Below are 27,254 nucleotides of genomic sequence, written 5' to 3' on the forward strand. Positions count from 1 at the left end.
TGTGAGAGATAAATATCGATTGGTTGGCTCTACAGGCAATCCCCAACCAGGGCCAGGGATTGAGCCTACAACCAAGGTACATGCCCTTGACTGGAATCTAACCCGGGACCCTTCAGACTGCAGGCTGACGCTCTACCCACAAAGCCAAACTGGCTAGGGCCTTCCTGACTTTATAAATACCTTCTGTCTGATCTATCCTTACCTTTACGCTTTCGCAGGACAAATCAATCCATTTACGATAGAATTAATTTAATGAAGTATATTAAACACTAAATTAGCATTCAGCATGAAGATATGAAAGTATTCTGTGTGTGTGCATATAGACACACACACAATAATACAGGAGCCACTAGAAATTGATGTTAGGTATGTGGAAAAATAATGCAACTTATAAAACTGGACAAAAACAAAAGGGTACCAATTTTCATAGAAACAGATGCTGACCAAAGGCATATCTTCCTAGACTTTGCCAAAATGTATCAAAGAACCCTTAAAAATATTGGAACTGGCCAGGCCACGGTAGCTTAGTGGTTGAGTGTCACCCTATGAACGAGGAGGTCATGGTTCAATTTCCGGTGGCACATGCCTGGGTATCGAACTCAATTCCTGATGGGGGGCATGCAGGATGCAGGCGATCAATGATTCTTTGTCATCATTAATGTTTCTATCTCTCTCCCCCTTCCTCTCCCTCTAAAATCAATAATAACATATTCTCAGGTGAGGATAAAAAAAGAAAGGTCATAAAGAGTTAAGATCATTCAATGAACAAAATGTAAAAGGGCCCTAGCCAGTTTGGCTCAGTGGATAGAGCATTGGCCTGTGGAATGAAAGGTTTGACTCTATTCAAGGGCATAGGCCGTGGTTGTGGGCTCAATCCCCAGTAGGGGGCGTGCAGAAGGCAACCAATCAATGATTCTCTTTCATCATTGATGTTTCTCTCTCTCTCCCTCTTTTCCTCTCTGAAATCAATAAATATATATATATATTTTTTTAAAAAACAAATATAAAAGGAACTCAAGCTCAAGATCATCTAGGTTTATTAATGTACCTAAATATAGGGTGTCCCAAAAAATGTATACACACAATTTGAATAATTATAAAGGCAGGGTTTATAAAAATACATTTCATTTTCAAAATTGAGCTATCAGCTCCTAAGGTGTGTATACATTTTGGGGGGACACCCTGTATATTTCTACTCTAGGAAAATTAAGAATAATGTACTTAAATAATCTAAGAACTGAAAGTGAGAGTTCCTCATGTTTTGTTTAAAATGCTGCTCTATAGGAATATAAAATAAAACCTAATAATCTTTGACACTGTAGCTATTATTTATAGGGCTTTTGCTATTTGTGGTTTTCTGAAGCCTCTGCTCAAAATGATCCATACTATTTCTGAGGGCTTTAAGACAGGCTAGCACAGCTGTGAACAACCCAGACAGCTGAGACAGGCTAACGAATTTAAAGTTGTCTTTCGTTGTGTACCCATTGCTCATTCCTAAAGTCATCCTCCTCCTAGTTCTCCATTCAGCAGTTATTTGCACAATCTGCCATCCTCAATCCTTCATCTGTGGCCAGCTTAACGAACCTGTCCAATGTCAATGATCAAATTTAAAATATCTTTTCATTGAAACATTTCATTTGACAAGTTTCTCATGTTATACTGTTGCCACTGTCATACTGAGTTCCCTGTAAGCCTAACCTTTATGATCCTCAGACCATTAAGCAATTTGGGTATTAAGTCTATAGATGTGCAGAAATCATCACATGGGGGGGTTTCTTCAATGTAACACTTTAGCAATTTTCCCAAGAAAACATAGGAAGAAAGGAGAAGCGGTTTTGAAACTGCTCAAATGAAGTGAGACTGCCGTCTGCCTGGATGTGGTAATCCATACCTGGGGTTTTTCTAAATTCAGCCTAGATCCTCCCCAGAGCTCTAGATCCATATTGCAACTGCCATTTGACCACACCACTGCTACTTCAAACTCTTCAGGTCCAAAATGGCACTCATGTGCTGCACCCCTCCCCCATTCGGTTGCCACCCTTGCTTATCTCCTTTGGTAAAATCTACCTTGATCCTCCCCCGAAACCAAAACAGCATCATTGCCACACCCCTCCTCTGACCCGGCACCTGACCCCAGCAATCAATTACCAAAATCAGTTGATTTGGCCTCCTGAATATTTTAGGAATCTATCTCTGCAAGGTCACTGATACTCACATAATGATCCTTTCATCCTTGATCTCCTGTCTACAAGTACTCTTCTTGCCGTGCTCCTCCCAACTAACCTGTCCCCCACCCACAGCTTGTACAAGTATCCACCGTCCTTACTCTAGTCATTGCCTCCCCATGGTAGGGAAGATACAGTTCTCATGATGTGTCTTCTGGCTGCGTATCCAGCCTCATCTTTTTTCAGAAATCCAGGCCTGAAGTGAATTTCTCGACACATTATCTGTCCCTGTGCTGCATGTCTTTTCTGTTAGGATCTGGATTTGCATCCCATTCCCCATTTTTGAGCTGGGAAACCCGCATTTGTCTTTAAAACCTCACTGCAGCGTTAGTCAAGTCACTTATTCTTGCTCCGTAAACCCTGATAGACCACCCTTCCATCATAATTATATGCTTTCATGTCTGCCTACCTACTGAAGGGGTCCTGCCGATCACTGATCACTGAGTTGGTACTCAGTTTGGAGGCAGGGAGCAAAAGATAAGAGAACAAATACCAGTTTAAAAAAAAAAAAAAAGATAAGGCTCTGTAGTTACTAACAAATGTTAAGCAAATGATCTATTTTGAACCTGTGGCAGGATTTTAACAAAGCAACCGCCTCTGTGGAAGAACTTCTAACAGGCTACCAAACCCAAGGGGGGGGGGGCCGCGGGGATGACCCAAGCGCCGCATCCCACCTGCAGGGTCCGGAGGGGAGGGGGCTCGGGCCCCTCATAAAGGCTCTAGATCAACCAAGCAGGCGACCTCTCCGCGGACCAGCGGGCACGAGGCCCAGGGGCGGCCGCCGAGGCCCTCCCGCTCGGGCACTGGGCTGACCCATTTCCTAGGATTCGACCCGCGACCAGCCACGGCGCTGGCTCCGCTGCGGCAAACCCCGGCCACCGGACCGAGAGGCCTCCATCCTAGCCCGCCCCGAGAGAAGGGGCTGCTCCCTAGAAGCAAGATGGCGTCCTTCGGTCTTCCCTCTTTTCTCCGAGAACCCCCTCTTGGCCCCCATAAGAGAGAGAGAGAGAGAGAGACGTCGCGGCGCCGACGCAGGGATCCGGGAAACTCCACGAGCCTGCGGCCACTCCCAGGCCCCCGGGAGGTGATTTCATCTCGTTGGGCCCAGGGAGCTGGGGGTGGGGACGCCCGAAAGGCAGCGCAGCCGGGCCGCAGGCCGCACAGGGTGGACGCCAGATAACCCGCACCCCCCCGCCACCCCCCAAGCTATTGTTCTCCAGCTCGGGCCCCCCGACACCCTCGGCGCCGCCGAAGGAGCGGAAGTCCCGCCCCATCTGGCCTGCTCCACCCCTAGCGCCCCGGAAGTGCTCTGCGGCGGCTGCTGCAGAGCGGGCAGGAGGAGGGTGGATCTGTCGTGAGCGGGGCGTCTCTAATCCTCCTCCTCCTCCCCCTCCTCCTCCTCCTCCTCCTCCTCTTCCCCCTGCCGCCCAGCCTCCGCCGCCGCCGCCCGTCGGACTCCTCCTTCTGCTGCTCGCGGCGCAGAGCCTCCCAGACAAGGACCGAGTACTCCTCGCCGGAGCCAGCCCTGCCGCGGCTTCCGGTGCCCGTGGGGTGGCGGACTGGTTTGCGGTGCAGGTGAGCGACGCCCGCCCTGGCCCCTCGGGGTGGCGGGGGCTGTCGGAGGGGCGGCGGGGGTGTGTCCGGTTGGCAGCGGGCCGAGGCCCCGGCGCTGGGCCCGGCCGCGGAGATTGCACATCCCGCGTTCTGCCCGGGGCGAGCCCGGGATGGAATCCGGGCGCAGTGTTCGCCCCTGTGCGGGCGAGCGCACCTCCGAGGGCGGGCGGCTGCGGTGAGGTCCCCCGCTCCCGACACCCGCTCCAAGTTCTCTTCGTCGGAAGGTCACCCCGCATTTCTGGCCCTACGCGCGGAGGACCTTGCCTGGGCGGTGCCCGCGATCTGGGGGACCCGCCGCCGCTACCCAAGTCTCTGCGCCTCACGCCGCTCCTTTCCCCTCCATCCCTTTCTTTCAACCCCTGGCCTGGACTAGAGCGGTTAAAGGAAAGGGTGTGTTTTTTTTTTTTTCTGACGGGTCATTAGATTTTACGCACTGAACTCAATAGCCGGTTCTGGGCTCTTGCACAGGTTTGGCCCATATTCGGGTAATTCCGCCTCTAAAACGAGGAAGAGAATATAAATATTTCGAGTGAAGGGTAGTCCGTCCCTATAGGTTTTCCAGAAGTGGCAGATGTGATTTGTACGCGTTAGACTGGTATATGTGTCTGAGTAGGCGGGGTCACTTGGTTGTGCAGTTACTGCAGTGTTGTTTTAAGGTTTAGGGAGAACTAAGGAGTTAACTGGCCTTTGCTCGGGAACCAGAATGTCCAGACTTGTGAGAGCTCATCCAAGTGCCATTGAGGTTGTGTGAGAACTCCAGTGCCACACCCAGCATGTCAACCTGAAAAACGCCTAATTTACAAATTGTGTTTGGTGGTGATGGTAGGGGGAAACTATAAAACATGTGTCATAGGTTAAATCTTGTCCTTAATTACAACTTGAATCATGTTCCAAAAATGGGGTAACAAATTTTCTTAGTGAACTCACCGTAGAAGGCATTTCATTTAGCTTACGTTTCATTTAGCTTATGTCTTTATTATTAATACAGTGTTACTGTAAAATGACTGCAACTCTAAAACATTATTTTTAGACTTAGAATTTCTTCAGGGCAGAAGCCATGTCTTACTCGTCTGTTTCCATGTGATGGGCCTAGAACATAGACGTTATTCATTCATTTCTTCATTGAATGAATGAAAGTGTAAGTGAGCTCACAGTTGCCTTCCAGGAGTCATTTATTTTATTGGGCTAGGTTTTGTGTGTGTGTGTGTGTGTGTGTTCCAGTTTCTTGACACATACAGACTTTGCTTTGCCTGTCTGTTCTTTAGCACGGTCAAAGAACAATTCAAGAGGAATTCCTCGCTCTCCTTCCAAAACTCTGTCCTCCCTTGAAAGGTTAAAATTATATTTGGGGAATTGTGACTAGGCATTATAATAATTTGTATCCCAGTGTTAAAGGTTTACTACTTGAGCATGTTTGTCCAAGGGTATCAAGCAGAGATTTCCTGGTGATAGTAAGTTTAAGTTTAGAGCTGATAGCCATACCCTGTCTTAAAAAGAGGAAATTGGGAGCTGCCATTGTTTGGAAAACATGGTGCATCACAGAATTGCTTAGAGTGGCTCATTTTTCCCATGGATACATGAAATTCTATGACGTCCAATATGACCTTGGCATAATTTACCAATAGCCACATTCACATTTCTTTTCAGAGATCCAGATGCTGCTCTCTAGTGTGTCTGCTGAGTGTGCAGTCATCTGTATCATCTGTTTTGAAGCAGTTCTTCAACCATTTCTTTGAAGGACTTTCAGGTGGAAAATGGCCAATTATAGGAAAGACCCTTGCCTACCATTTGTGTGGGGGGGATAATTTTTGTCTATAGGTAGTTGGGTTATTTTCACTTTAGGAAGGTCCAAATAAAAAAGTGCTGATACCTTCTTTCCTTTCCAAATATCTGGTGGTGGTTCTGCACTGCTTTTCTAAGCTCTGCTTCTAAATACGTGTACCAATACCATTTCTTGTATATGTGTGTATCAGTGTAATATGTGCTAGTAACTCTTACTAGTTGGATGGCAAGGACAATCACTTTTAAAATACTAGAATAAGAGGCTGTTAATGAGGGAAAAGATTTATGATTTTGAAGAACTAGGGAGACAATATATGGTTTCCATTGTTTTATAAAATGTTTTAATTTTTAGACACTAAGGAGAGGAAGGAAGCCTGCAATTTGTTACCTCATTGTCATTATCACTGTACAGTGGTCAGATTTCCCCTTTTGAATGTATCAACCCTCCTGATAATAACATTCCTCATACATTGATTGCCTGCCAAGTACTGCGATAAGAGCTTTACTTACATTATTTCAAATCTCCACAGTACCTCTGCAAGATAGGTAGTTTTCCTACACTTTACTCAGTGAAGCTATTAGCCAGTGGCTAGGCAGCTAGTGTGTAGTAAAGTCTGAATTTTAAAGTAATGACTTCTTAAAGCTTGGGTATTGCAATTAATCCTAAGAGGCTGAGGAATGAGATTCGGGAAAGCAAGATACTGATCTCAGCACTTGGTTGGCTAGTGGGGCCTGGGGCTACTAGTAACCCTGGCCAAGTGGCTGGCAGTGACAGTGGCAGTGGCAGTGGCAGTAGCAGTAGCAGTAGCAGTAGCAGTAGCGGTAGCGGTAGCGACTCTTCTGTTTATCTCCAGTGTACATATAAATACAGTGTTATCACCTTTTATATGTGCTGTGATGAAAAAAATGGTTGGGCATTATTCATATAAGTGTCCTGGAAAAATAGAGTACATATTAGGAACTCAACTATGGTGTTGGATGACTGCTTTTTACCTCTGAAGTATTTGAAATTTGAGAGGATTTTTTTGAAACCTATTTATAGTAATCTTTCCTTAAGGCATGTTGTTTTTTCTTTCACTAAAAGAGATGGGGAAGAGGTTGTAGGGGAATGGGAAGAATGGTAAAAGAAGCAAAGGTGTACTGGGTGTATTTTTACCATTTTAGACCATATGTCATTTTCTTTTTGGTTTTAATATGGAGGCTTAAAGTGGGCTGAACTCTTGTAAGGGTCTAATTGCTATTCAGTGCTAGAAGAATTCTCTTCACTCTCTCTAAGCCTGTGCCATTTTTAAAAAAAAACAATTTTAAATGGGCTTAAGACAAATGTGTTCATCTTTTGGTTTTAAAAAAAGTACATAGCTCTATGTAAAAACAGCTCATTATCTAGCCCTCATTAGTAACAATTATTTTTTTATTTCTTTTTAGCTCTAAGACACCTTATTGTACTCATTAGGATTTGGTTATAACATATAAAAGTAAAATGAAAGCTCTGAGTTTTTAAAGGACTTGTATGTTTTAGAAGAGAATTTTTATCTTTGATTTAATTATACCTGAAGGTGAAGACTTAATTTCTCAATGTCAAGGAGGTAGTCTGTACAAGCCCAAAAAGCAAATTTCCATAAAATATTATAATACTATCCTGAAGGGCTTTCCCAGCTAGAATCCTATATTAGATTCAGTAGATATAACCTTTGACACAAGTAATCTCTTTGAAATGTGGGATCCAATTTCACTGCTGAATTCACTTATTGAAGCTAAATATCAGGGTTTGACAGTGTCATCTTGAAGAATAAAGCAGCAAGATTGTGAACTGACTTCTACTCCCAAATGCATTGTGAAGGTGAGGCAAAGATCCCAGGTTTTCACAAAGATCATGATCGTCGTCATCGAAACCACAGGATCTCTGCTTCTGTGTTAAGCAGTTGAATAGCTAGCATAGTAGTGCATTGAAAGTGGAGGTTGCCACACCACTGAGTGATTGCAAATGCTTTAGTTCAGCTGCTCTGTCTAGATCTACTCTGGATTACTGCAGCAGCCTTTTAGCCTCTGGTTGCTCCCCACCACCAACTCCTCTTTCCTCTCCATTTTTTAGAGCAATCATGATACTTCCCTGCTTAAAACCCTTTTGCAACTCCTTTTTGCCCATTAAAATAAAATCCAAACTCCTTTTATCCTCAGTCACATATACAAAACCTTTAAGATCTACTCCTTCCTAACCTCATAGCATCATCTCTTTTTTTTTTTTTTTTTTTTCAGGAGATTCAGTTTCAGCAATGCCAAGCTTCTGGAATCCAGCATTTTCTCAGTCCTCCGTTTTTCTCTTCCTATAATTTTAACCACTCCTTTCCTCCAGTCTAGTATACTTCTACTGGTCCTTCAGAACTCAGGTTATGTCTCCAAAATTTGTATCTTGATTAGTTTCTTTCTCTTAACACCATTTCTGGGGGAGAGGGAGGGGGAGACAGACAAAAATCAACTTTCAAGGTGGCTAGTTGCTCTTATGTGCCATCATAAAAATCTATTATAGCTCTTATACTATGGACAGTGCCTTCATTAGCCTATTGTAAATTTTGTTAACCACAATCCACAGTAACCTCATAACTACGTACACATACACTCTTAAAAGCCTTCACAGGCCTTTATCAGAAGTTCCCAAACTTTCTCAGTTTATGGCAGCCTTATTAAGTCAGTAAGTTTTTTATAGCATCCCTAGGTCAAAAGAAACATGTAATTGTTTTATTTCTTACACTAGTAGCCCTGCGCACGAATCTGTGCACCAGTAGCTCACTGCCGCCCTCCAGTAGCTCTCCGCCCGCTGCCCCACCCTCCTGTAGCTCCCCATGCCCCCCTCATAGCTTGCTGCCCTGCCCCCTCCGTAGCTCTCCACCGCCTGCTTGTAGCCAATAGCTCCCTGCCACCCTCCTCTGTAGCTCCCTCTGCCCCCCTGCCCCATAGCTTGCTGCCCAGCCCCCTCCTGTAGCTCGCTGCCCCACCCTCCTGCTGATCCATGATCCAGTCGTTACTTGGTTGGTCATTACGCTTCATGGCATAATGACCATTTGCATATTACATCTTTATTACATAGGATAGTTAGGTCCAAACAACTTAATATATATTTATGTCCTAACAATTTAGAAGCTGTTTGAAAAACTGATACACATAAATTAAATAACTTTCCTTCTTAACTGTATAGAACTCCATTGTGTGTACAAGGGTTTATTCAACCATTCTCTTGTACTTGAACATTTAAGTATTTACCAATATTTTTCTATTACAAATGATCTATAATCTATAATAATAAAGCATAACATGCTAATTAGACCAGATGACCTTCCGGACGAAGCCAGTGCTGCGAGGAAAGCCCAGGTCCTGGGTGCCTGCCGGCGGCTGGAGGGAAGCCTGGGTCCTGGGTGCCAGAGGGAAGCCGGTGCCGGCAGCTGGGGGATGGAAGGCCTACTCTTGCACAAATTTGGTGCATCAGGCCTCTAGTGTTATAATGAAAAACTTTGCTTATATGTATTTTTGTACTGTTGGAGGTATATCTTCAAGATAAATTCCTGTATAAGATTTATTAGATATTGCTAACTTCCTCTCCCTATGCAGTTTACTATTTTGAATTTCCATCAGTAGTGTAAAGAGTGCCTGTCCCTGCACCCACGCCTTTCCCTTTCCTCTGCCCTGCTTACTCCTACTCCCCCAGGTGCATTACCTTTGTCTTTCTCTCTCTCAAGCTCCAAGGGCCCTTCTTTTGCCTCTATAACTTGTTTCCTTAGCCTATTTCTTCTATGGCTCACTTTTATTACCTCTGTAACTTTCTAAATATACTTTCTCTTATAATTTGAGTTCCTGGTTCTGAATTCTTTCTTTGCCGAACTCAAGTACTGAGATTAATAATACATCATCTATATATTGTATTGTTTGTTCACCACCCCAAGTCAAGTCTCCATCCATCACCATTTATCCCCTCTATACCCTATTCTTTTTGTGTTAATAGAAAAAAAGAAAAAAGGAAGAAAGCAAAGGAAAAAAAAGAGTGCCACAGTCTCACTAACAGAGTATGTTACCATGCTTTTGATTTCTGCCAATCTATTAGATGAGAAATGGTGTAGTGTTTTTAAAAGTATATTTTTAATTAATTTCAGAGAAGAAGGGAGAGGGAGAGAGATAGAAACATCAGTGATGAGAGAGAATCATTGATCGGCTGCCTTCTGCCCGCCCCCTACTGGGGATCGAGCCTGCAACCCGGGCATATGCCCTTGATTGAACCCGGGACCCTTCAGTCTGCAGGCCGACGCTCTAGCTACTGGGTCAAACTGGCTAAGGCTGGCCTGGTGTAGTTTTAATTTGTATTCCTCTTACTACAAGTGAACTGAACATTTTTTTGTGTGTTTAAGGGCCATTTTTTACATTTTTAAATTATTATCTGTTCATGTCTACTTTCTAATAATTTTGGGTCTTCATTTCCTCAGATTTAAAATTTTATTTTTAAAAATGTTAGCCATTTAACTTTGACATACATTGCAAATATTTGGCATTGCTTATGGTGGGGTTTTTGTTTTTGCTATGCAAAAGTTTGTTTTTGAATAGTCAAATATGTTAATGTTAAATTTATCATATCTGGATTTTTAGTATTAGAAAGAAAGCTTTTCTCTACCAGGTCATAGACGAATTCACCCATACTTTCCTCTAGTAATAATAGAATTTCATTTTTTCACCCTTCTCTGATCCGTTTGGGAGTATATTTTGGTATATGGTGTGAGGAATGCATTCAATTTTATCTTTTTTCACATAATTACCCAATGCCATTTATTTATTTTAAAAACACACACAAAACAACCTTTGTCATATGAAAGGTTTATATAGGTAGGTGGGTGTATTTTATTCTGTTGGATTATTATTCATGCATCAGTACCACACTGTTTAAGTCAGAGAGGCTTTGTTAGTATGCTCTAATATCTGGTAGGACTAGTCTGCTATTGTAGCTGCTTCTCTTCAGTGTTTTCCATGCTATTCTTGCATGTTTTATCTTTTCATATGAACTTTAGCATCAATTTGTGTAACTCCATTAAAAAGCTCATTGTTCTTTTTATTGGGATTGTATTAAATTTATGATTGATATATTGAGCCCAACCAACATGACTCAGTGGTTAAGCATCAACCTATGAACCAGGAGGTCAGGGCTCAATTCCTGGTCAGGGCACATGCCTGTGTTGCGAACTCGATCCCCAGTCGAGGGCGTGCAGGAGGCAGACAGTCCATGATTCTCTATCATCATTGATGTTTCTGTCCCTCTCCCTTTCTCTCTGAAATTATTTGAAATATATATATATGTGTATGTGTGTGTGTGTGTGTGTGCCCCAGTGCATGGATTCGTGCACATTGAAAGAAAATTAATTAGAAGGTGGCCAGCAGGACGGGACTGGGTGAGACAGGCTGGACACACTCTGGAGCCCACCTCCCATGGTCCCTCCCCAGCCAGCCGCACCTGGGGCAGCGCCACGGCTCATAGGGCGTCTGCGGAGTGAGCAGGGTCCATCCAGCAGGTGGGGTTCCCTCGGCCTGGCCTGTGGGGATCGGGCCAAAACCGTCTCTCTGACATCCCCCAAGGAGTTCTGGATTGTGAGAGGGCGATTCTTGGGTGACGCACCCCGGAATCGGGCTCCCTCCTCTCTGGTTCCCGGGTGTGTCACCCGAGAACTGCCACTGCCAAGTCACCACAGCTTGGCAGCTCCTGCATTGAGCGTCTGCCCCCTGGTGGTCATTGCGCATCATAGCAACCAGTCGGTTGGTCGCTTAGCCTTTAATATATATAGATTTTTTAAAAGAGAACTGATATATTGATGATGTTGAGACATCTTAACTCAGAGCAAGTGATGTCTTTCATTTTCCAATGGTTTATAGTTTTCTTCATACAAGTTTTTACCATTTCAGTTTATTCATAAGTATTTTATTTTTTGTTGCTATTGTAGGGTTTTCTTGTCCATTCTATCTCCTAACTGGTTATTATTTATGTATATGAATATTGCTAATATCTGGATATTTTCTGCTACGTCGCTGAATTCTTATTGCTTGAGTTACTTTAATCATTGCTTCTCTTAGATGTACTGTCCTGTCACCTGTATATAGAAATTGTATCCCTTTCTTTTCCAATGTATATGCCTCTCATTATTTATCTTATCTAATTGCATTTATTAACATCTCCAGAACAAAGTGAAATAGCAGTATTACAGTGTCTTTAGTAGATATGTTGAGTGCTTTATTGTATTATCTTCTCTGGATATACAAAGATGTACATTTGTATGTTAATTTAGCTATGGATATGCCTTTCAAAGAATGTAATCCTTCGCTCTCTCTAAAATATCTTTAATGGAGATGAATGAATTAAGAGGCAGGACTTTCTTGGTGGGCAGCAGCACAAAGTACAATGATAAGCAATGCTAGAAATATTCTGTGGTTTCCCGGTTCATACAACTAGTCCTGAGTTTTGTTCCTGCTTCTCCACACAATTCTTCCAAACTTCATTGTAGTCTTCACTCAACCAGTCATGGGTGTCACAGTGACTTCTAGGCTAATGCTGCTATAGGTCAATGAAAATCTAAGGGTTCCCTTCTAGGCTATCATAGTCTTAAGTGGTTTCTGTGTTTTGCAGATGAATTAGGTTAATGTCATATTGATGTGGCTTGGGTCTATAGGTTATTTGGCAAGGCAAGTTTGTAGACCAGTTTATCCATTGGGATGGCTTACAGTACACAGCTGTGGGACAGTTCCAGACACGTTTGTAGAGCCTGGATCATCTGACTTTGAGGCTATTCCTTCTCCAGAATTCATTTATGAAGACCTAGTTCTCTGGCAGGAAGTGATGTGTTGGTGTAGAATCGGGTGTTGGCCCAGCATCCTGCACATATTCCACCCACATGCAATTATAGGCAACACCAGTGCTCAGTCTCCCAACTTTGGCGGAGTGTTTTTATTTCACTGCCATCTAATTCATCCAGAAAGTTCAAGTAGGATATTTTCTGTTGATTCTTATTCAAGTTTATTTGGGTGCATGTGTGAACTCTCAGTTCACATCCCATTATTTATCTCTGCCATTCTAAGTATTTCCTTTCCCAGGAATGTTGGTGGTAGGATATTTGTTAATTTCTTGTCCCTTATGCTGAGATGCTTCTCTCTAGAAGTTTCTACAATTCTCAGTTCATCTTCGCTGTCCCAAGAGTGCTGGTAGTTGGGTGTTTACTAAATAATCTCTTCTTGTCCCTAGGTTGAGGAGCTCTCACTTACTTGGTGAGTACTCTTTGTCCATGGCTGATTGTCCATCCCTACTTTCCTGGCACCCATGTTGCCTTTTACTCTCCAGGTCTTGCTGCCTAACTGGCATGCCATTCAGCCTTGGGTTGGAGGTTAGGGGGTGTCTCACCCTCTAGTATACGCTGCCATCCTGATGGCAGGGCTTGGTCAGGAGGCTAATCTTTTCCATTCCCTCTATTTGCCCCTCCCCACACCTTTTTAGTCTGAGGACAATCTGTTTCCCCTCTTATTCTGCCTGAGACATTTTGTCTGTGACAAAATCCCTGTGCCCTGAGGACTTAGGTTTCTGGGACACCAACCCTGCTCTCTTACTTCTTGGATTATTGGTAACTTTCCCAACACCCTGTTAATCACCAAGGTCTTCCTATTTCATGTGACTAAACACTACAACTAAGATAATTCTCTCTGAGTCTGTTGCTTCATTTATTCTTACTTGGTGCTTGGGGGTTTTTTGTGTGTGGTTTTTAAAAAAATATTTTTATTGATTTCAGAGAGATGAAGGAAGAGGGAGAGAGAGAGAGATCGGAACATCAATGATGAGAAATAATCATCGATCAGCTGCCTCCTGCACACCCCCCACTGGGGATTGAGCCTGCAACCTGGGCATGTGCCCTGACTGGGAACCACACCATGACCTCCTGGTTCATGGGTTGACACTCAACCAGTGAGCCACAGCAGCCAGGTGGTGCTTGGGGTTTTTAGTAGTTGTCTTGGTCCTTCACAATAAAATAAAACTTGATCAGATCATAAAAACTATTCCTGTCTTTATGTTTTTTTATTTTGTTTTGAAGGTTATAAATTTGGTTACAACTGTTTGAACTTTTTGTACATTCAGTGGTTATTTATATTTTTTATTCTGTGAAATGCCTTTTTATGACCTTTGCTTATTTTGGGGATGTGGGAGGCTGGTTTTTTTAAATAACAAGTTTACTAAGATATAATTCACGTATCATAAAATTTACTCTTTTAAAGTATGCCATCTAGTAGATGTAGTGTTGTGCAATCATCACCACTATCAAATTCAAGAACATTTTCATTACCCCATAAGAGAAACCCCATGCTCATTAAGTCATCACTCTTGATTCCATACACCCCTGTAGCCCCAAACAACCACAGTTGACCCTTGGACAATGTCGGGGTTATGAATGTGGACTTCTGTGCATTTGAAAATCTGTGTATAAGTTTTAACTCACCCCAAACTTAACTACTAAAAGCCTACTGTTGACTGGAAGCCTTATCGATAGCATAAGCAGTCAATTAACATATTTTGTATGTTATATACAAATCTACCTAATAAAAGAGTAACATGCTAATTGACTGTACCTTCACGACACCCACCAGCCAATCAGGAGTGAGCATGCAAATTAATACAACAAAGATGGCAGGTTAATTTGCATATGCAGGCGCCGAGTGGCCGGGGGCATTCCACACCACCCCAGCCGCTCTGGGCTTCTGGGCAGCGTGGGAAGGCAGAAAGGCTGCTCCGGGCCAGAGCGGAAAGGCAGCTCCGGCCAGAGTGAAGGCAGTGCTGGCAGCCAGGGAAAGGAAGGCCCATTCTTGCACGAATCTTCATGCATCAGGCCTCTAGTAATATATATTCTTACAATGAAGTAAGCTAGAGAAAATATTAAGAAAGTCATAAGGAAAAAAATATACAGCATTGTACATATTTATTGACAAAAAACCATGTATAAGTGGACCTGTGCATTTCAAACCTGTGTTGTTCAAGGGTCATCTGTACTTAATCTATTTCCGTCTGTACAGATTTGCCTATTTGGAAATTTCTGGACTCCATAAATGGAATCAGACAATATGTAGTCTTTTTTAAGTGCTATGTAATTTACATCTAACATCATATTAGTTTCATGTGTACAACATAATGATTTGCTATTTTTATATATTGAGAAATGATCACAGTAAATCTAGTTAAACATCCATCACCACACATAGTTACAAAAATATTTTTTTTCCTTATGAGAACTTTTAAAATTACCCTCTTGGCAACTTTCAACTAAGTCAGTAGTATTATTAACTATAGTCACCATGCTATATATTAAAGCCCCTTGACTTATTTTTTTCACTAGAGGTTTGTACCTTTTGGTCCCCTCCACCCATTTTGCCCTGCCTCTGGGAAATACCAGTCAGGTCTCTGCAATTATGAGCTTGGTATTTTTCTTTTCTTTCTTGTTTTTTTTTTCAGATCCACATGTAAGTGAGATCATACTGGATTTGTCTTTCTCTTGACAATGTAAGAAACATTCAAACCTATAGAGAATTTTTGTGAGTTTATTTGAGCCAAACTGTCAACAGTTGCTGAGAAGCAAAATCTCAACAGATTGAGATAATGCTTCAGAGAAAGGCAGTTTTGCACTTTATTTTATACAGTACAGTCAAGAGAGAAGACAAAAGTGAGTTACATGAAGTCCATTGGTGATAGATAAGGGAGATGGGAAAAAGCAAAGTGGGGATTGGATTAAAAGTAAAATGATAGACATATACATCTTTTACATAGGTAGGTACAGGATAGTTAATAGCAATTAGCATGATAATAGCAATGAGAGGAATTATGGTCTTCATGGGGTGCATTGGTTGTGCCCTGAGGGGTCTGGGGAAAAGGAGAGTTACCCTGACATTCCAAAGGTATGTTATGATAGGTGCAAAAGACAGTAGGCTAAGTTAAGGTAACGATTGACTTTAGTCAGGGAAGACTCTAGCCTAGGACATGACTACCCACCATCAACTGCTTTTAGTTAGAAAGTTTTAATTTCAGATCATCCTTTGTGGTTACTTTAGGTCTCTTGAGTTTGCAAGGCCACCACACACAGGCTTTCCCTGAGCTTGTCGGGTTAGCATGTGACCCCTTTTAGTCCACACGTCCCCTTTTGGTCATAAATCATTCCAAAGGATGCATTGATGACCAGCTTTTTGGTTGGATAATGAGGTCTGGTGGCGCTAGGAAGGCTCATTCCTAGTAAGTTTCAGTGTTAGCCTTTGTCTTGCTGAACAGTGGACCATTGGGAATGGGACAAGACCATAAGCTTGGATGGAAGTCAAGGTTGAATTCTTTTTTTTTTCTCCAAAGTGAAAAGCAGGTTCATGCAAGGCAGTCAGGTTTTATGGGCCTTTATTAAGAAAAACACTTTGGATTACTTCTAACCTGTGGATTACTTATAAGCTGTTATGATCCGTGTGTGTGTGTGTGTGTGTGTGTGTGTGTGTGTGTGTGTGTTGCCTGTCTCTCTATTTATATTTTGTATCTAGTATAATATTCACTTATAGTTTTGAGGGCATAACATACACCTTTCAGTTTTTATAATCTAACCATGAAATGGGTTTCAATTTACTATATCCCATTTACTTCCAATTGGAAACATTTAGGTGCTATTATTAATTTGATTACTGCTAGTTGTGCAATTGGAAGCTGTACTCTTACGTGTGTCTTTTTAATTGGGGCCAAGGCTGAAAGAACATAATACTGTAAATTACAATTACCATTTAAAATTCCAGAAGCCAAGAGGACAGGAAGTTTCATAAGTAAATTTCCTGTGCCTTAGCAGCAGTTATAGAGGGCCATGTTTTTATAGCCATTGCAACTTCTATTGGAATTAGTACAACTAGATGCTTTTTTTGGGTTAGGGTGGTAAGCACATTTTCATAGGTGTTGGCATTTATATATAAAATTCCTTTGTTACTATTTCTTTTTTACTAACTTTTTGCAATAGCATTTTTTTTCTAAATTTCAAGAGAAACCACAAGAAGTATTATTGATAACACAGAAAGTTATCTTATACACCTTTAGTAATTATTAACAGTTGGGCAATATGCATAGGCTTTGAGAAAAGCCTAAAGAATATGTATAATTATTCTTATTAATATTAGCAGCAACATTAATTTGTAGGTATACAGGCCTATTGGTGTCTTGGTATGGTTGCCTATACACTCATATATTGGTTGGGCTTTTCATTCTTGAAAAGTTTTTGATCTTCATTGTAGATAGAAGTAAGTGTCAGATATAGGAGCAGATGTCCATTTGTGGTTAGGCACCTGATAAGGTAAGGTCCCTTCCAACACCGTTGAAGAGAGCCTTTAATTAACGTCTTTCCCAATGGATAAGAATCTCCTAGTTGTATGTCATGGTCTTAGAAGTCTTCATCTCCCAGGAGCACCTGGTAAATGAATGTTACTGATTTATCAGTGCCTGTAACCTGGTTAATGAGCCATTGGTAATAATGCAAAATGTCTTCTTTTATTTTAAATATATTTTATTGATTTTTTACAGAGAGGAAGGGAGAGGGATAGAGAGTAAGAAACATCCATGAGAGAGAAACATCGATCAGCTGCCTCCTGCACACCTCCTATTGGGGATGTGCCCACAACCAAGGTACATGCCCTTGATCAGAATCAAACCTGGGACCCTTGAGTCCGCAGGCCGACGCTGTATCCACTGAGCCAAACCAGTTAGGGCCAGAATGTCTTCTTTTAATTTTCCTTATATTTAGAAAACAAAATGATTTAAAAATCAATAATATTTAAAACAAAGTAATCTAATCTAATAATAGACAAATATGCAAATTGACCATACCCCCGACACACCCAGAAGCCACGCCCACAATCCAATCAGAGCGAGTATGCAAATTAACCCAAATCAAGATGGCTACAGCCACAGAGAGCAAGGTTCCCTAGGTAACAGAGGAGCCAAGCTTTCTGCCAGCCGTTGCAGGCTAAGCCTCCACTCAAGCTCCAGGCTACAAAGTTTCAGTTGTAGAAGGAAAATAAATTCCAGATCCCCAGGCTTGGCTCTGCTCCAGGGTCTCCGCTTGCATCCCAGGGGGCGTGGCCGGCCTGCAAACGACCACAGGCCCCTTGCTCAGGCCGCCCCATGCCCCAAGGGAACCCCACCCTGATCAGGGACACCCTTCAGGGCAAACCAACTGGCCCCCACCCCTGTACCAGGCCTCTATCCTATCTAATAAAAGAGAACTATGCAGATTGATCATCACTGCAACACACAATATAGCTGCCCCCATGTGGTCAAAGATCCTGCCCCCATGTGGACACAAGATGGCCACCACAAGATGGCCAGCAGGAGAGGGCAGTTGGGAGGCACCCGGCCTGCAAGGGAGGGCAGTTGGGAGGCACCCTGCCTGCAAGGGAGGACAGTTGAGAGGGACCAGGCTTGCAAGGGAGGGCAGTTGAGAGGGATCAGGCCTGCAAGGAAGGGCAGTTGGAGGTGATCCCCTGCAGTTAGGGGTGACCAGGCCAGCAGAGGAGGGAAGTTGGGGGCAAACAGGCTGGCATGGGAGTGATTAGGGGGTGATCAGGCTGGCAGGCAGAAGCGGTTAGGGGCATCAGGAAGGCAGGCAGGCAAGCAGTTGGGAGCCAGCAGTCCTGGATTATGAGAGGGATGTCCGACTGCCCGTTTATCCCAGGGATCGGGCCTAAACGGGCAGTTGGACATCCTTTGAGGGGTCCGAGATTGGAGAGGGTACAGGCTGGACTGAGGGACAGCCCCCCTCCGTGCACGAATTTCGTGCACCGGGCCTCTAGTAAGAATAATAATCCTCAGTTAATTTATTCCCACCAATTTTTTTATCCTGATTATTTGCCAGTATTTTCATGAATTCAGTTATTCTCCATAAATCTTCATCTAGTTCAAAGATATAATCTACTTAGAAACCTGTAATTTAGAGTAAGTCAGAGTCCTTTTCATGGATCTTTCTAAGTAAAAACAATGACTGTCAATAAATGACAAAACAAAGTGGCATGGCTGTAGATTTTATTATAATGCAGTTGATTAAAAATTTTTGCTTTTTTGTAAGATATAACATTCCAAGATAACAATTTCTTGGTAAATACTAATTATTGTAAAACTAGTGGCCTGGTGCACAGATTCATGCACATTGAAAGGAAATTAATTAGAATTCCTGGGACGCCATGGTGCTGCAGCTCAAAGGGCATCTGTGGGGTGGGGAAAAGGGGGGGAAGAAAACTCACGCTCAGGTCTTCCAGCTTGAGGCACTAGCTTTGGTGCAGGGACTAATGCAGGTGGTCCCAGGTGGTGGCTGGTGGTGTAGGACTGGGTGAGATGGACTGGACATGCCTTGGAACCAACCTCCCACAGTCTCTCCCCGGCTGGCCACACCTAGGGCAATGCCAAGACTCAAAAAGCATCTGCCAGGTGAGCGGGGTCCCTCTGGCAGGAGGGGTCCCTCGGCCTGGCCTGCAGGGATGGGGCTGAAACTGGCAGTCTGACATCCCCTAAGGGGTCCCAGAGTGCGAGAGGGCACTCTGCAAAGTTGCTGACATACAGGGTGTGGAATGCAAACGCAGGTGTGCAGTAAACCAGATTTGGGGCCAACAGTGCCCCAGGAACAACTTAACGCACGGCCAAAGGTGGAATTGCGTGGCCCCGCTAGGAATTGGGCTCCCTCTTCTCCGGTTCTGGGTGCGAACTGCTGCTGCCAAGTCACTGCAGCTCGGCAGCTCCTGTGTTGAGCGTCTGCCCCATGGTGGTCAGTGCGCGTCATAGGTACCCGCTGGTCGGACGTCTCTTAGCCTTTTATAGATAGATAGATAGATAGATAGATAGATAGATAGATAGATAGATAGATTGATTATATATATAGATGGCATTGAGAGTAATATAAAGTCCATCATGTATGTCTTTATCCTGCAAAGAAAGTAGCAAAGTTGCTGGGTTAAGACTGTTAATCCAGTTTAAGTGCAATTAGGTGCAGAAGGCAAGAGCAAGTCAGCTGGCAGAAGTTTTGAATGTGATGAGATTTAATAGAATGGGGAATATAAACAAAGAAGAACCCATAATTCTCTTTTGTTTGCTTGTTCGCATAACATGTTTGTAGCAGAAATGCCTATCATGCAGGCCTATAGGTCTATGATGATCTATATATTTGAGTTACGACATGCACTGGCAATTTAAAAATAAACATTGACTTGCACATGTGCGATATTTGTCCCCGTCTGACACTGGCCTCCCATTTAAAGTAATTCAAAGGCAGTTTCCCGTGATGCCAGCATTTGCAATGACTATTAATAAATCACAAGGAGAATCTCTATAGACAGAGTAGGAATATTCCTACCTGAACCCATTTTCGGACATGGTCAGTTTTATGTTGCTTTCTCTAGAGTTCGAAGATCGTGTGACGTTAAAGTTGTAAATACTTCATCACAAGGGAAATTAGTCAAGCACTCTGAAAGTGTTTTTACTCTTAATGTGGTATATAAAGATATTAGAATAAGTTTAATCAATTTACCAGTCATTGTTTTTATCAATGTTGTTGTTATATCATGTTTTTGTTGTTTTTATATCATGTCTTTGTTGTTATATCATGTTATTGTTTATTAATTTATATATTATTTTAATATACATTTACTAATTTTCTTTCATCTCTGACGCTTTTATTATAGAGAAAGAGTGAATAGCGATATTAAAATATTTCTTCTAATTAATTTCCTTTCAATGTGCACAAATCTGTGCATCAGGCCACTAGTAGGTCTATGGTGATCTATATATTTGAGTTAAAATTTGTATAATTAAGGTATCCCAGAGTGGAAGCTTTAGATAATTCTTTAGAGACTTTATATCTTGTTTCCTTTTTGGGTTCCATGAAATTGGGTCAAGTCATTTTGATTTTAGTAAGACATACAGAGGCTGGGCCTTTAATGAAAATTTGGAACTCCGTGTGATAATATTCAATCACACCCAGGAATCTTCTAAGCTGCTTTCTTGTTTGTTTGGTTTTTGCTTGTTTGTTTGTTTGTATGAGGAAAAGGTAGAATTCTTCTGAGTCTTTCAAAGTTAATTAGTAGCCCATCTTTAGATATTAGATAACCAACGTATTTGACTGAGGTAAACAGAACCAGAGTTTGTTCTTAGATATCTATATCCCTTTATAGCTAGCTGTTGTAATTGGTATATCGTGACCTTCTGAGAGTCTAATAATTTTCTAGAGCATAAAACTAAATCACCCACATGTAGGGTAAGAGTGGAATATCTAGGAAACTTAATATCATTTAAATCTGCTTTTAGTATCTAAGACAATAAGTGGAACTCTTTGTATATCCCTGGGGCATTATTGTCCAAGTAAACTTGTAATCTTCCCAGATGAAAGCAAAGAAATATTGACTGTCTTTTTCTACTATCTTTATCTACTGAAAAAGGCTGTACATGAATCTATTACTGAAAAATATTGACAGTCACAGAAATGTCTGATAATAAGGTGTGTGGGTTTGGAACCACAGGACGTTTGGGAATAGCTAGATTACTTATAGCTCTGGGATTTTGTACAAATCTCTCTTTTTTGACATTTGGTTACTTTACTGGAAGGAAAGGAGAATTACAGGGGCTCGTACATGGAATTATAAGCTTCCCATTTTTTAAATGGTAACTATTAATAAGGAGAAGGGGAAATACCGTCTCATCGTCCTCAGAGCAGCCCTGTGAGCGCCAGCTTGGGAAAGCTGTATCTGTGGCCAAAATAAGTCAAAGAGATGCTGAGAAGGAAGGGTACAGTCCCCAGATCTTCTAATAAGATAAACGCTTCGTGTTTGGTCCTCCACACAGACTCAGTGTTGGTTGTGACTTCGTGGCCTCCTTTTCTAAGACCTGGTACCATAGCCAAAGGTAACGGGGTGCTATTAATGTACCTCACCAGTACAGCTAGTGAAGGAACCTGGCCTTTCCACACTGAGCACATGCATGTAGTAAACAAATGATGCATGTTCCATGGAAGGGCACAAGATCCAGGACTTCAAACATTTGTTTATTAGCCATTCACCCAACATTCCAGTGCTAGGATACTTTGGAGTTGGGGTAGATGGTGTTGGATTCTGTTGATAATCCTGCCACCAAATTGCTGGGATGTGGTTTCTTCTTTTCTAAACTGAAAATAAGCCTGTCAGTTGGCAATCTTGTTTTGTTGTCCATTTTCTTACTGGAACTAGAAAAATATGTCTTCAGTTATTGCCAATAGAGGTTAATATGAAAACAAAGTGATCATTTAACTGGTTTTTATAATCTATGCGATTATATTCTCATACAGCTCTATTATCATCAACATGTGGTTGCACTGGGATGTTTTCACTTTTGGTCACAGCTCATTACTGAAAACTATTATAAGAGAAATGCCCTTGAGTTATATACTTGTTTTATTGGCATGGTGTCCTCTGATAAGTGGTTTTTCCCTTAAATGAGCACACTTCATTTGCCATCTGTTTAAAATCACTGCAGGATGAAAACTAGTATCTTGAAGCATAAGGACATAATACCTCTTTCCTTTACTGGATTCTGAAGAAGAATATACTGAGCATTACTTACTCTCTCATTCTTTTTAGATTCTCCTTACTCCTTTGGTGAAAACTGATACAAGATGGCCACAAATAAGCCCAAGGGTCAGAATTCTTTGGCCTTACACAAAGTCATCATGGTGGGCAGTGGTGGTGTTGGCAAGTCCGCTCTGACTCTGCAGTTCATGTATGATGAGGTAAGTGCTAATTTTATAATGGATATCAAAGTTTGGGCTTTCAGAGAGTATTTCTCTAGCTTAGTTTGGTGCTGTTTTGGATTAATTCCTTGAATCTTTGAAAACTATTAATCTTTTTTTTTTCCTTTTTAAATTCAGAACCAACATTTATATACAGATTTATATACCAAGTCAAGAACTCAAGGTTCATAAAAACCTTATCCTTTAAAAAACAAAACAGATCTAGAAACAGTACCTATTTTTAAGCAGTCTAACTTGAGCCTTTATTTTTAGTGTTTTAATGGCAATTTTTACCTTGAATTAATAGAACTGGTGATTATAGTACCTAATTGAGACTTGAGGTTAACATACATAAGGTGTCCTATAATAACTTCAGTTAAAAGGTTCTTTATTGTGGATTTGGCATGGTACTACATTCACCATTAAACAGGTAAAGGCTGTATCCCTAAAATGTAATTACTACTCAGGTTATCAGATTTGTGTGCATATAATATATCAGACTTTATCGATCCAGATTCTTTCCCTGGAAGACTATTATCAAGTCTAAATTAAGAGTTGGTCACCTAATTTAAGCATTTATTCTCACTACTTCTTCTAATAGAAGCAGGGTTTTGTGGTTACTCTTCCTTACCTAATCCTCATAACAGTCCTGCATGGTAGGTAGTGGTATTCCCATTTTACAGATGAGAAAACAAACCCTCAGAGAGGTTATTCAACCTGCTTAAACTGGTCTCTTGAAAAAAATCTTGCAGATTTCTACCACCCCATGTCTCCTTCTATTGCATCCTTCTATACCATATTTTTCATACACACAAAAATCTTAAATCCATCAGTTGTCCCACTTGTCAGTGACTATAATAAAAAATTTGAACAGAGGGAAAATTGAAATAGTACTTTAAATGAAATTACTAATTTTATCTGTTCAATTCTGTTGTCCATACTATTCATTTTAACAGCTACTTTTCTTTTTTTTAATTTTTTTTTATTGATTTCATAGAGGAAGGGCAAGCGAGAGATAGAAACATCAATGATGAGAGGGCATCATTGATCGGCCACCTCCTGCACACCCTCCACTGGGGATCGAGCCCGCAACCCGGGCATGTATGTGCCCTTGATCAGAATCAAACCTGAGACCCTTCAGTCCGCAGGCCGATGCTCTACCCACTGAGCTAAATTGGCTAGGGCTCTTCTTTCTTTTAAAAAAAATCAAAGTGTACAAACTATTTACTTTTGTCAAGTGGTAAGAATAATGGTTTCCTTTTTCAAAAATTATGGCTCATAAGACATTTTTCCACAAAGTACTTGCTCTAGGATCCTAGTTAATATTTTCTTTTTCTTTTTTAAAATCATTGTCATCTTTTAAAAATTTTATAATTCATTTTTCAATTATAGCTGACATACAATATTATATTACTTTCACATGTACACCATAGTGAGTAGACATTTAAATAACTTATGAAGTAATCACCCTGATAAATCTAGTACACCATACATAGTTATTAAAATATTACTGAGTATATTCCCTATGCTGTACTTTACATCCCCATAACTTTTTATTACTGGTAATTTGTACTTCTTAATTCCTTTCACATTTTCACCCATTCCACAAACCCCTCTCTGATATAGAGACCATCAATTTGTTCTCTGTATATCTATGAGTTTGTGTCTGTGGTGTTTGTTCATTTATTTTTTTATGTTTCACATATAAGTGAAATCATATAGTATTTGTCTTTCTCTGTCTGACTTCACTTAGAATATTAATCTAAGTAAAGGGTATTATGTTGTTGCAAATGGCAAGATTTCATTCTCTTTTACGGCTGAGTAATATTTCATTGTATATATGTACCACATCTTCTTTTATCCATTCATCTATCAGTAGACATCTTGGTTGCTTCCATATCTTGGATATTGTAAATAATGCTGCAGTGAACATTGGGGTACATAGGTCTATTCAAATTAGTGGTTTGGATTTCTTCAGATAAATACTCAGAAATGGAATTGCTGAGACGTGTGGTAGTTCTATTTTTAGTTTTTTGAGGAACCACCTCCATACTGTTTTCCACAATTGCTGTACCAATTTAGAGTCCTATAACACCAGTGCATGAAGGTTCTCTTTTCTACACAACTTGCTGTTTGTTGATTTATAGATGATAGACATTCTGACAGGTGTGAGGTTGTATTTCCTTCTGGCTTTAATTTGCATTTCTCTGATAATTAGTGACATTGAGCATTTTTTCTTATGTGTATTGGCCACCTGTATGACCTCTTTGAAGAAATATCTGTTCAGGTCCTCTGCCCATTTTTTAATTGGATTGTTTGTTTTCTTGGTGAAAAGTTGTTTGAGTTTTTTATGAATTTTGCATATTAACCCCTTATCGAATGCATCACTGGTCAATATCTTCTCCCATTCAGTAAATTTTCTTTTTGTTTTGTTGATGATTTTCTACACTATAATAATAATTTTAGTTTGATACAGTCCCATTTTTTATTTTGTTTCTCTTGCTTGAGGAGTCATAGCCCCCAAAAATATTGCTAGGACCGATGTCAAAGAGTTTAATGCCTATTATTTTTCTTCTAAGAATGTCATGATTTCAGGTTTTATATTTAAGTCTTTAACCCATTTTGAGTTTATTTTTGGTTTAAGAAAGTGGTCTAGTTTCTGTTTTTTTCCATGTGTTTGTCATTTTCCCAACACCAATTATTGAATGCACTATCTTTACTCCATTATATATCCTTGCCTCCTTTCTCATATATTAGTTGACCATAGAAGCATGGCTGGGCTCTCTATTCTGTTATATTAACCTCCATGTCTGTTTTTATGCCAGTACCATGTTGTTTTGATTACAAAAGCCTTGTAGCATAGTTTGATAACAAGTGGCATGATACCTCAGACTTTGTTCTTCTCTCTCCATATTGCTTTGGCTATATAGGGTTTATTGTGAATCCACATAAATTTTAGGATTCTTAGGTCTAATTCTGTGAAAAATGCCATTGGTATTTTGATAAGGATTTCATAGAATCTATAGATTGCTTTGGATAGTATGGATATTTTTAACAGTGTTAACTCTTCCAATCCATGGGCATAGAATATCCTTCCATTTGTTTTTATCTTCTTTTATTCTTTCAGTGTCTTCTAGTTTTCCAAGTACAGGGCTTTTACCTCCTTGGTTAAATTTATTTCTAGATATTTTATTGTTTTCAATGCAATTGTAAATGGTATTGTTTTCTTAATTTCTTTGACAATTTATTATTTGTGTATAAACATGCAACCAGTTTCTGAATATTAATTTTGTGTCCTGCTACTTTACAGAATTCATTTGGATGCCTTTTTTTTTCCTTATCTGATTGCTATGGTGAAAGTTATGGTAACTGTGGGTTTGTCATATATGATCTTTATTATGTTAAGGTTTGTTCCCCCTATCCTCACTTAGTGAGAGTTTTTATCGTGAATGAATGTTGAATTCTGTCAAATGCTTTTGCACCTATTGAAGTGATCATATGATTTTTATCTTCATTTTTGTCTTTTTTAATCCTCACCGGAGGATTTTTTTTCCATTATATTTAGAGAGAGTGGAAGGAAGGGGAAGAGACACAGAAAAACATTGATGTGAGAGACACATCAATTGGTTGCCTCTTGCATACGCCCTGACCAAGGCCAGGGATGGAGCCTGCAACCAAGGTACATACCCTTGACAGAATTGAACCTGGGTCTCTTCAGTCCAAAGGCCAACACTCTATCCACCGAGCCAAACCAGACAGGGCTTTCATTTTATTTATGTGGTGTTATCTATCATGTTAATTGATTTGTTCCATTGAATCAACCTTGCATCCTGAGAATATATTCCACTTGATCACAGTGTCTGGTCTTTTTAATGTATTGCTGAATTCAACTTGCTGATATATTGTTGAGGATTTTCTTCTATGTTCATCAGGGATATTGGCCTAGAATTTTCTTTGTCTGATTTTTTCAGGGTATACTGGCCTGGTTAAATGAGTTTGGGAGTCTTTCCTCGTCTTTAATTTTTTGGAATAGGTTAAGAAAGATAGATGTTAATTCTTCTTTGAACGTTTGGTAAAGCCATCTGTTCCAGGACTTTTGTTTGTTGGGTGGTTTTTGAGTACTGATTTGATTTCATCGGATTTTTTGTTCTTCCCTGATTCAATCTTGGAGGATTGTATGTTTCTAGGAATTTTTTACTTCTTCCGGGTTGCCCGATTTGTTGGCATACAAATGTTCATAGTATTTTCTTACAATTATTTATATTTCTGTAGCGTCAGTTGTTGGTTCTCTTTTATTTCTGGTTTTAATAATTTTAATCTTCTCGGTTTTTTCGTGATGAGTCTGGCTAAAGGCTTATTAGTTTTGTTTATGTTTTCAGGGAACCAGTTCTTGCTTTCATTGATCTTTTAAAATTTTTTTTCTGCTCTGATCTTACTATTTTCTTCCTTATAATCACTTTGGGTTTATTTATTTTTCTAGTTTTTTAGGTATAAAGTGAGATTTTTCTTGCTTCTGGAGGTAGGACTGTATTGCTGTAATTTTCTCTCTACAACTGCTTTATCTTGTCCCATAGATTTTGGGTTGACTTGGTGTATCTTTTGTTATCTTTCTTGATCTCATTGTTAACCCATTCATTGTTTACTAGCACATTCTTTAGCCTCCACATGTTTGTGTGTTTTTTCAGTTTTCTTTTTGTAGTTCATTTCTAATTTCATACCATTGTGGTCAGAGAAGATGTTTCATATGATTTAAGTCTTCTTAAATTTATTGAGACTTGTTTCGTGGTCTGACATGTCTGTTCTGGAAAATATTCTGTGTGCACTT

At 40.7% G+C, this 27,254-nt stretch overlaps 1 protein-coding gene and 1 non-coding gene across 3 annotated transcripts in view; both read left to right on the forward strand.

The window, feature by feature from the left end:
• The first annotated feature begins 3,734 nt into the window (after window positions 1–3,734).
• RALA (RAS like proto-oncogene A) overlaps window positions 3,735–27,254 on the forward strand; it is a 38,092-nt gene continuing 14,572 nt past the window's right edge. The window contains exons 1-3 of one of the 2 annotated variants that reach the window (XM_054726270.1): window positions 3,744–3,800; window positions 9,616–9,676; window positions 22,281–22,429. In XM_054726270.1, coding sequence (XP_054582245.1) covers window positions 22,316–22,429 — 114 coding nt within the window. In that variant the 5' untranslated portion in view covers window positions 3,744–3,800; window positions 9,616–9,676; window positions 22,281–22,315. Of the gene's footprint in view, window positions 3,801–9,615; window positions 9,677–22,280; window positions 22,430–27,254 lie in introns of both variants that reach the window. The other variant, XM_008150306.3, reaches the window with a different exon arrangement.
• MIR9223A (microRNA mir-9223a) lies at window positions 11,246–11,327 on the forward strand. Its single transcript, NR_130513.2, has one exon. It is a non-coding gene; the product is annotated as a microRNA mir-9223a (primary transcript).

The sequence above is a fragment of the Eptesicus fuscus genome, chromosome 14 (assembly GCF_027574615.1).
Source record: "Eptesicus fuscus isolate TK198812 chromosome 14, DD_ASM_mEF_20220401, whole genome shotgun sequence".
NCBI classification, from domain to species: domain Eukaryota; kingdom Metazoa; phylum Chordata; class Mammalia; order Chiroptera; family Vespertilionidae; genus Eptesicus; species Eptesicus fuscus.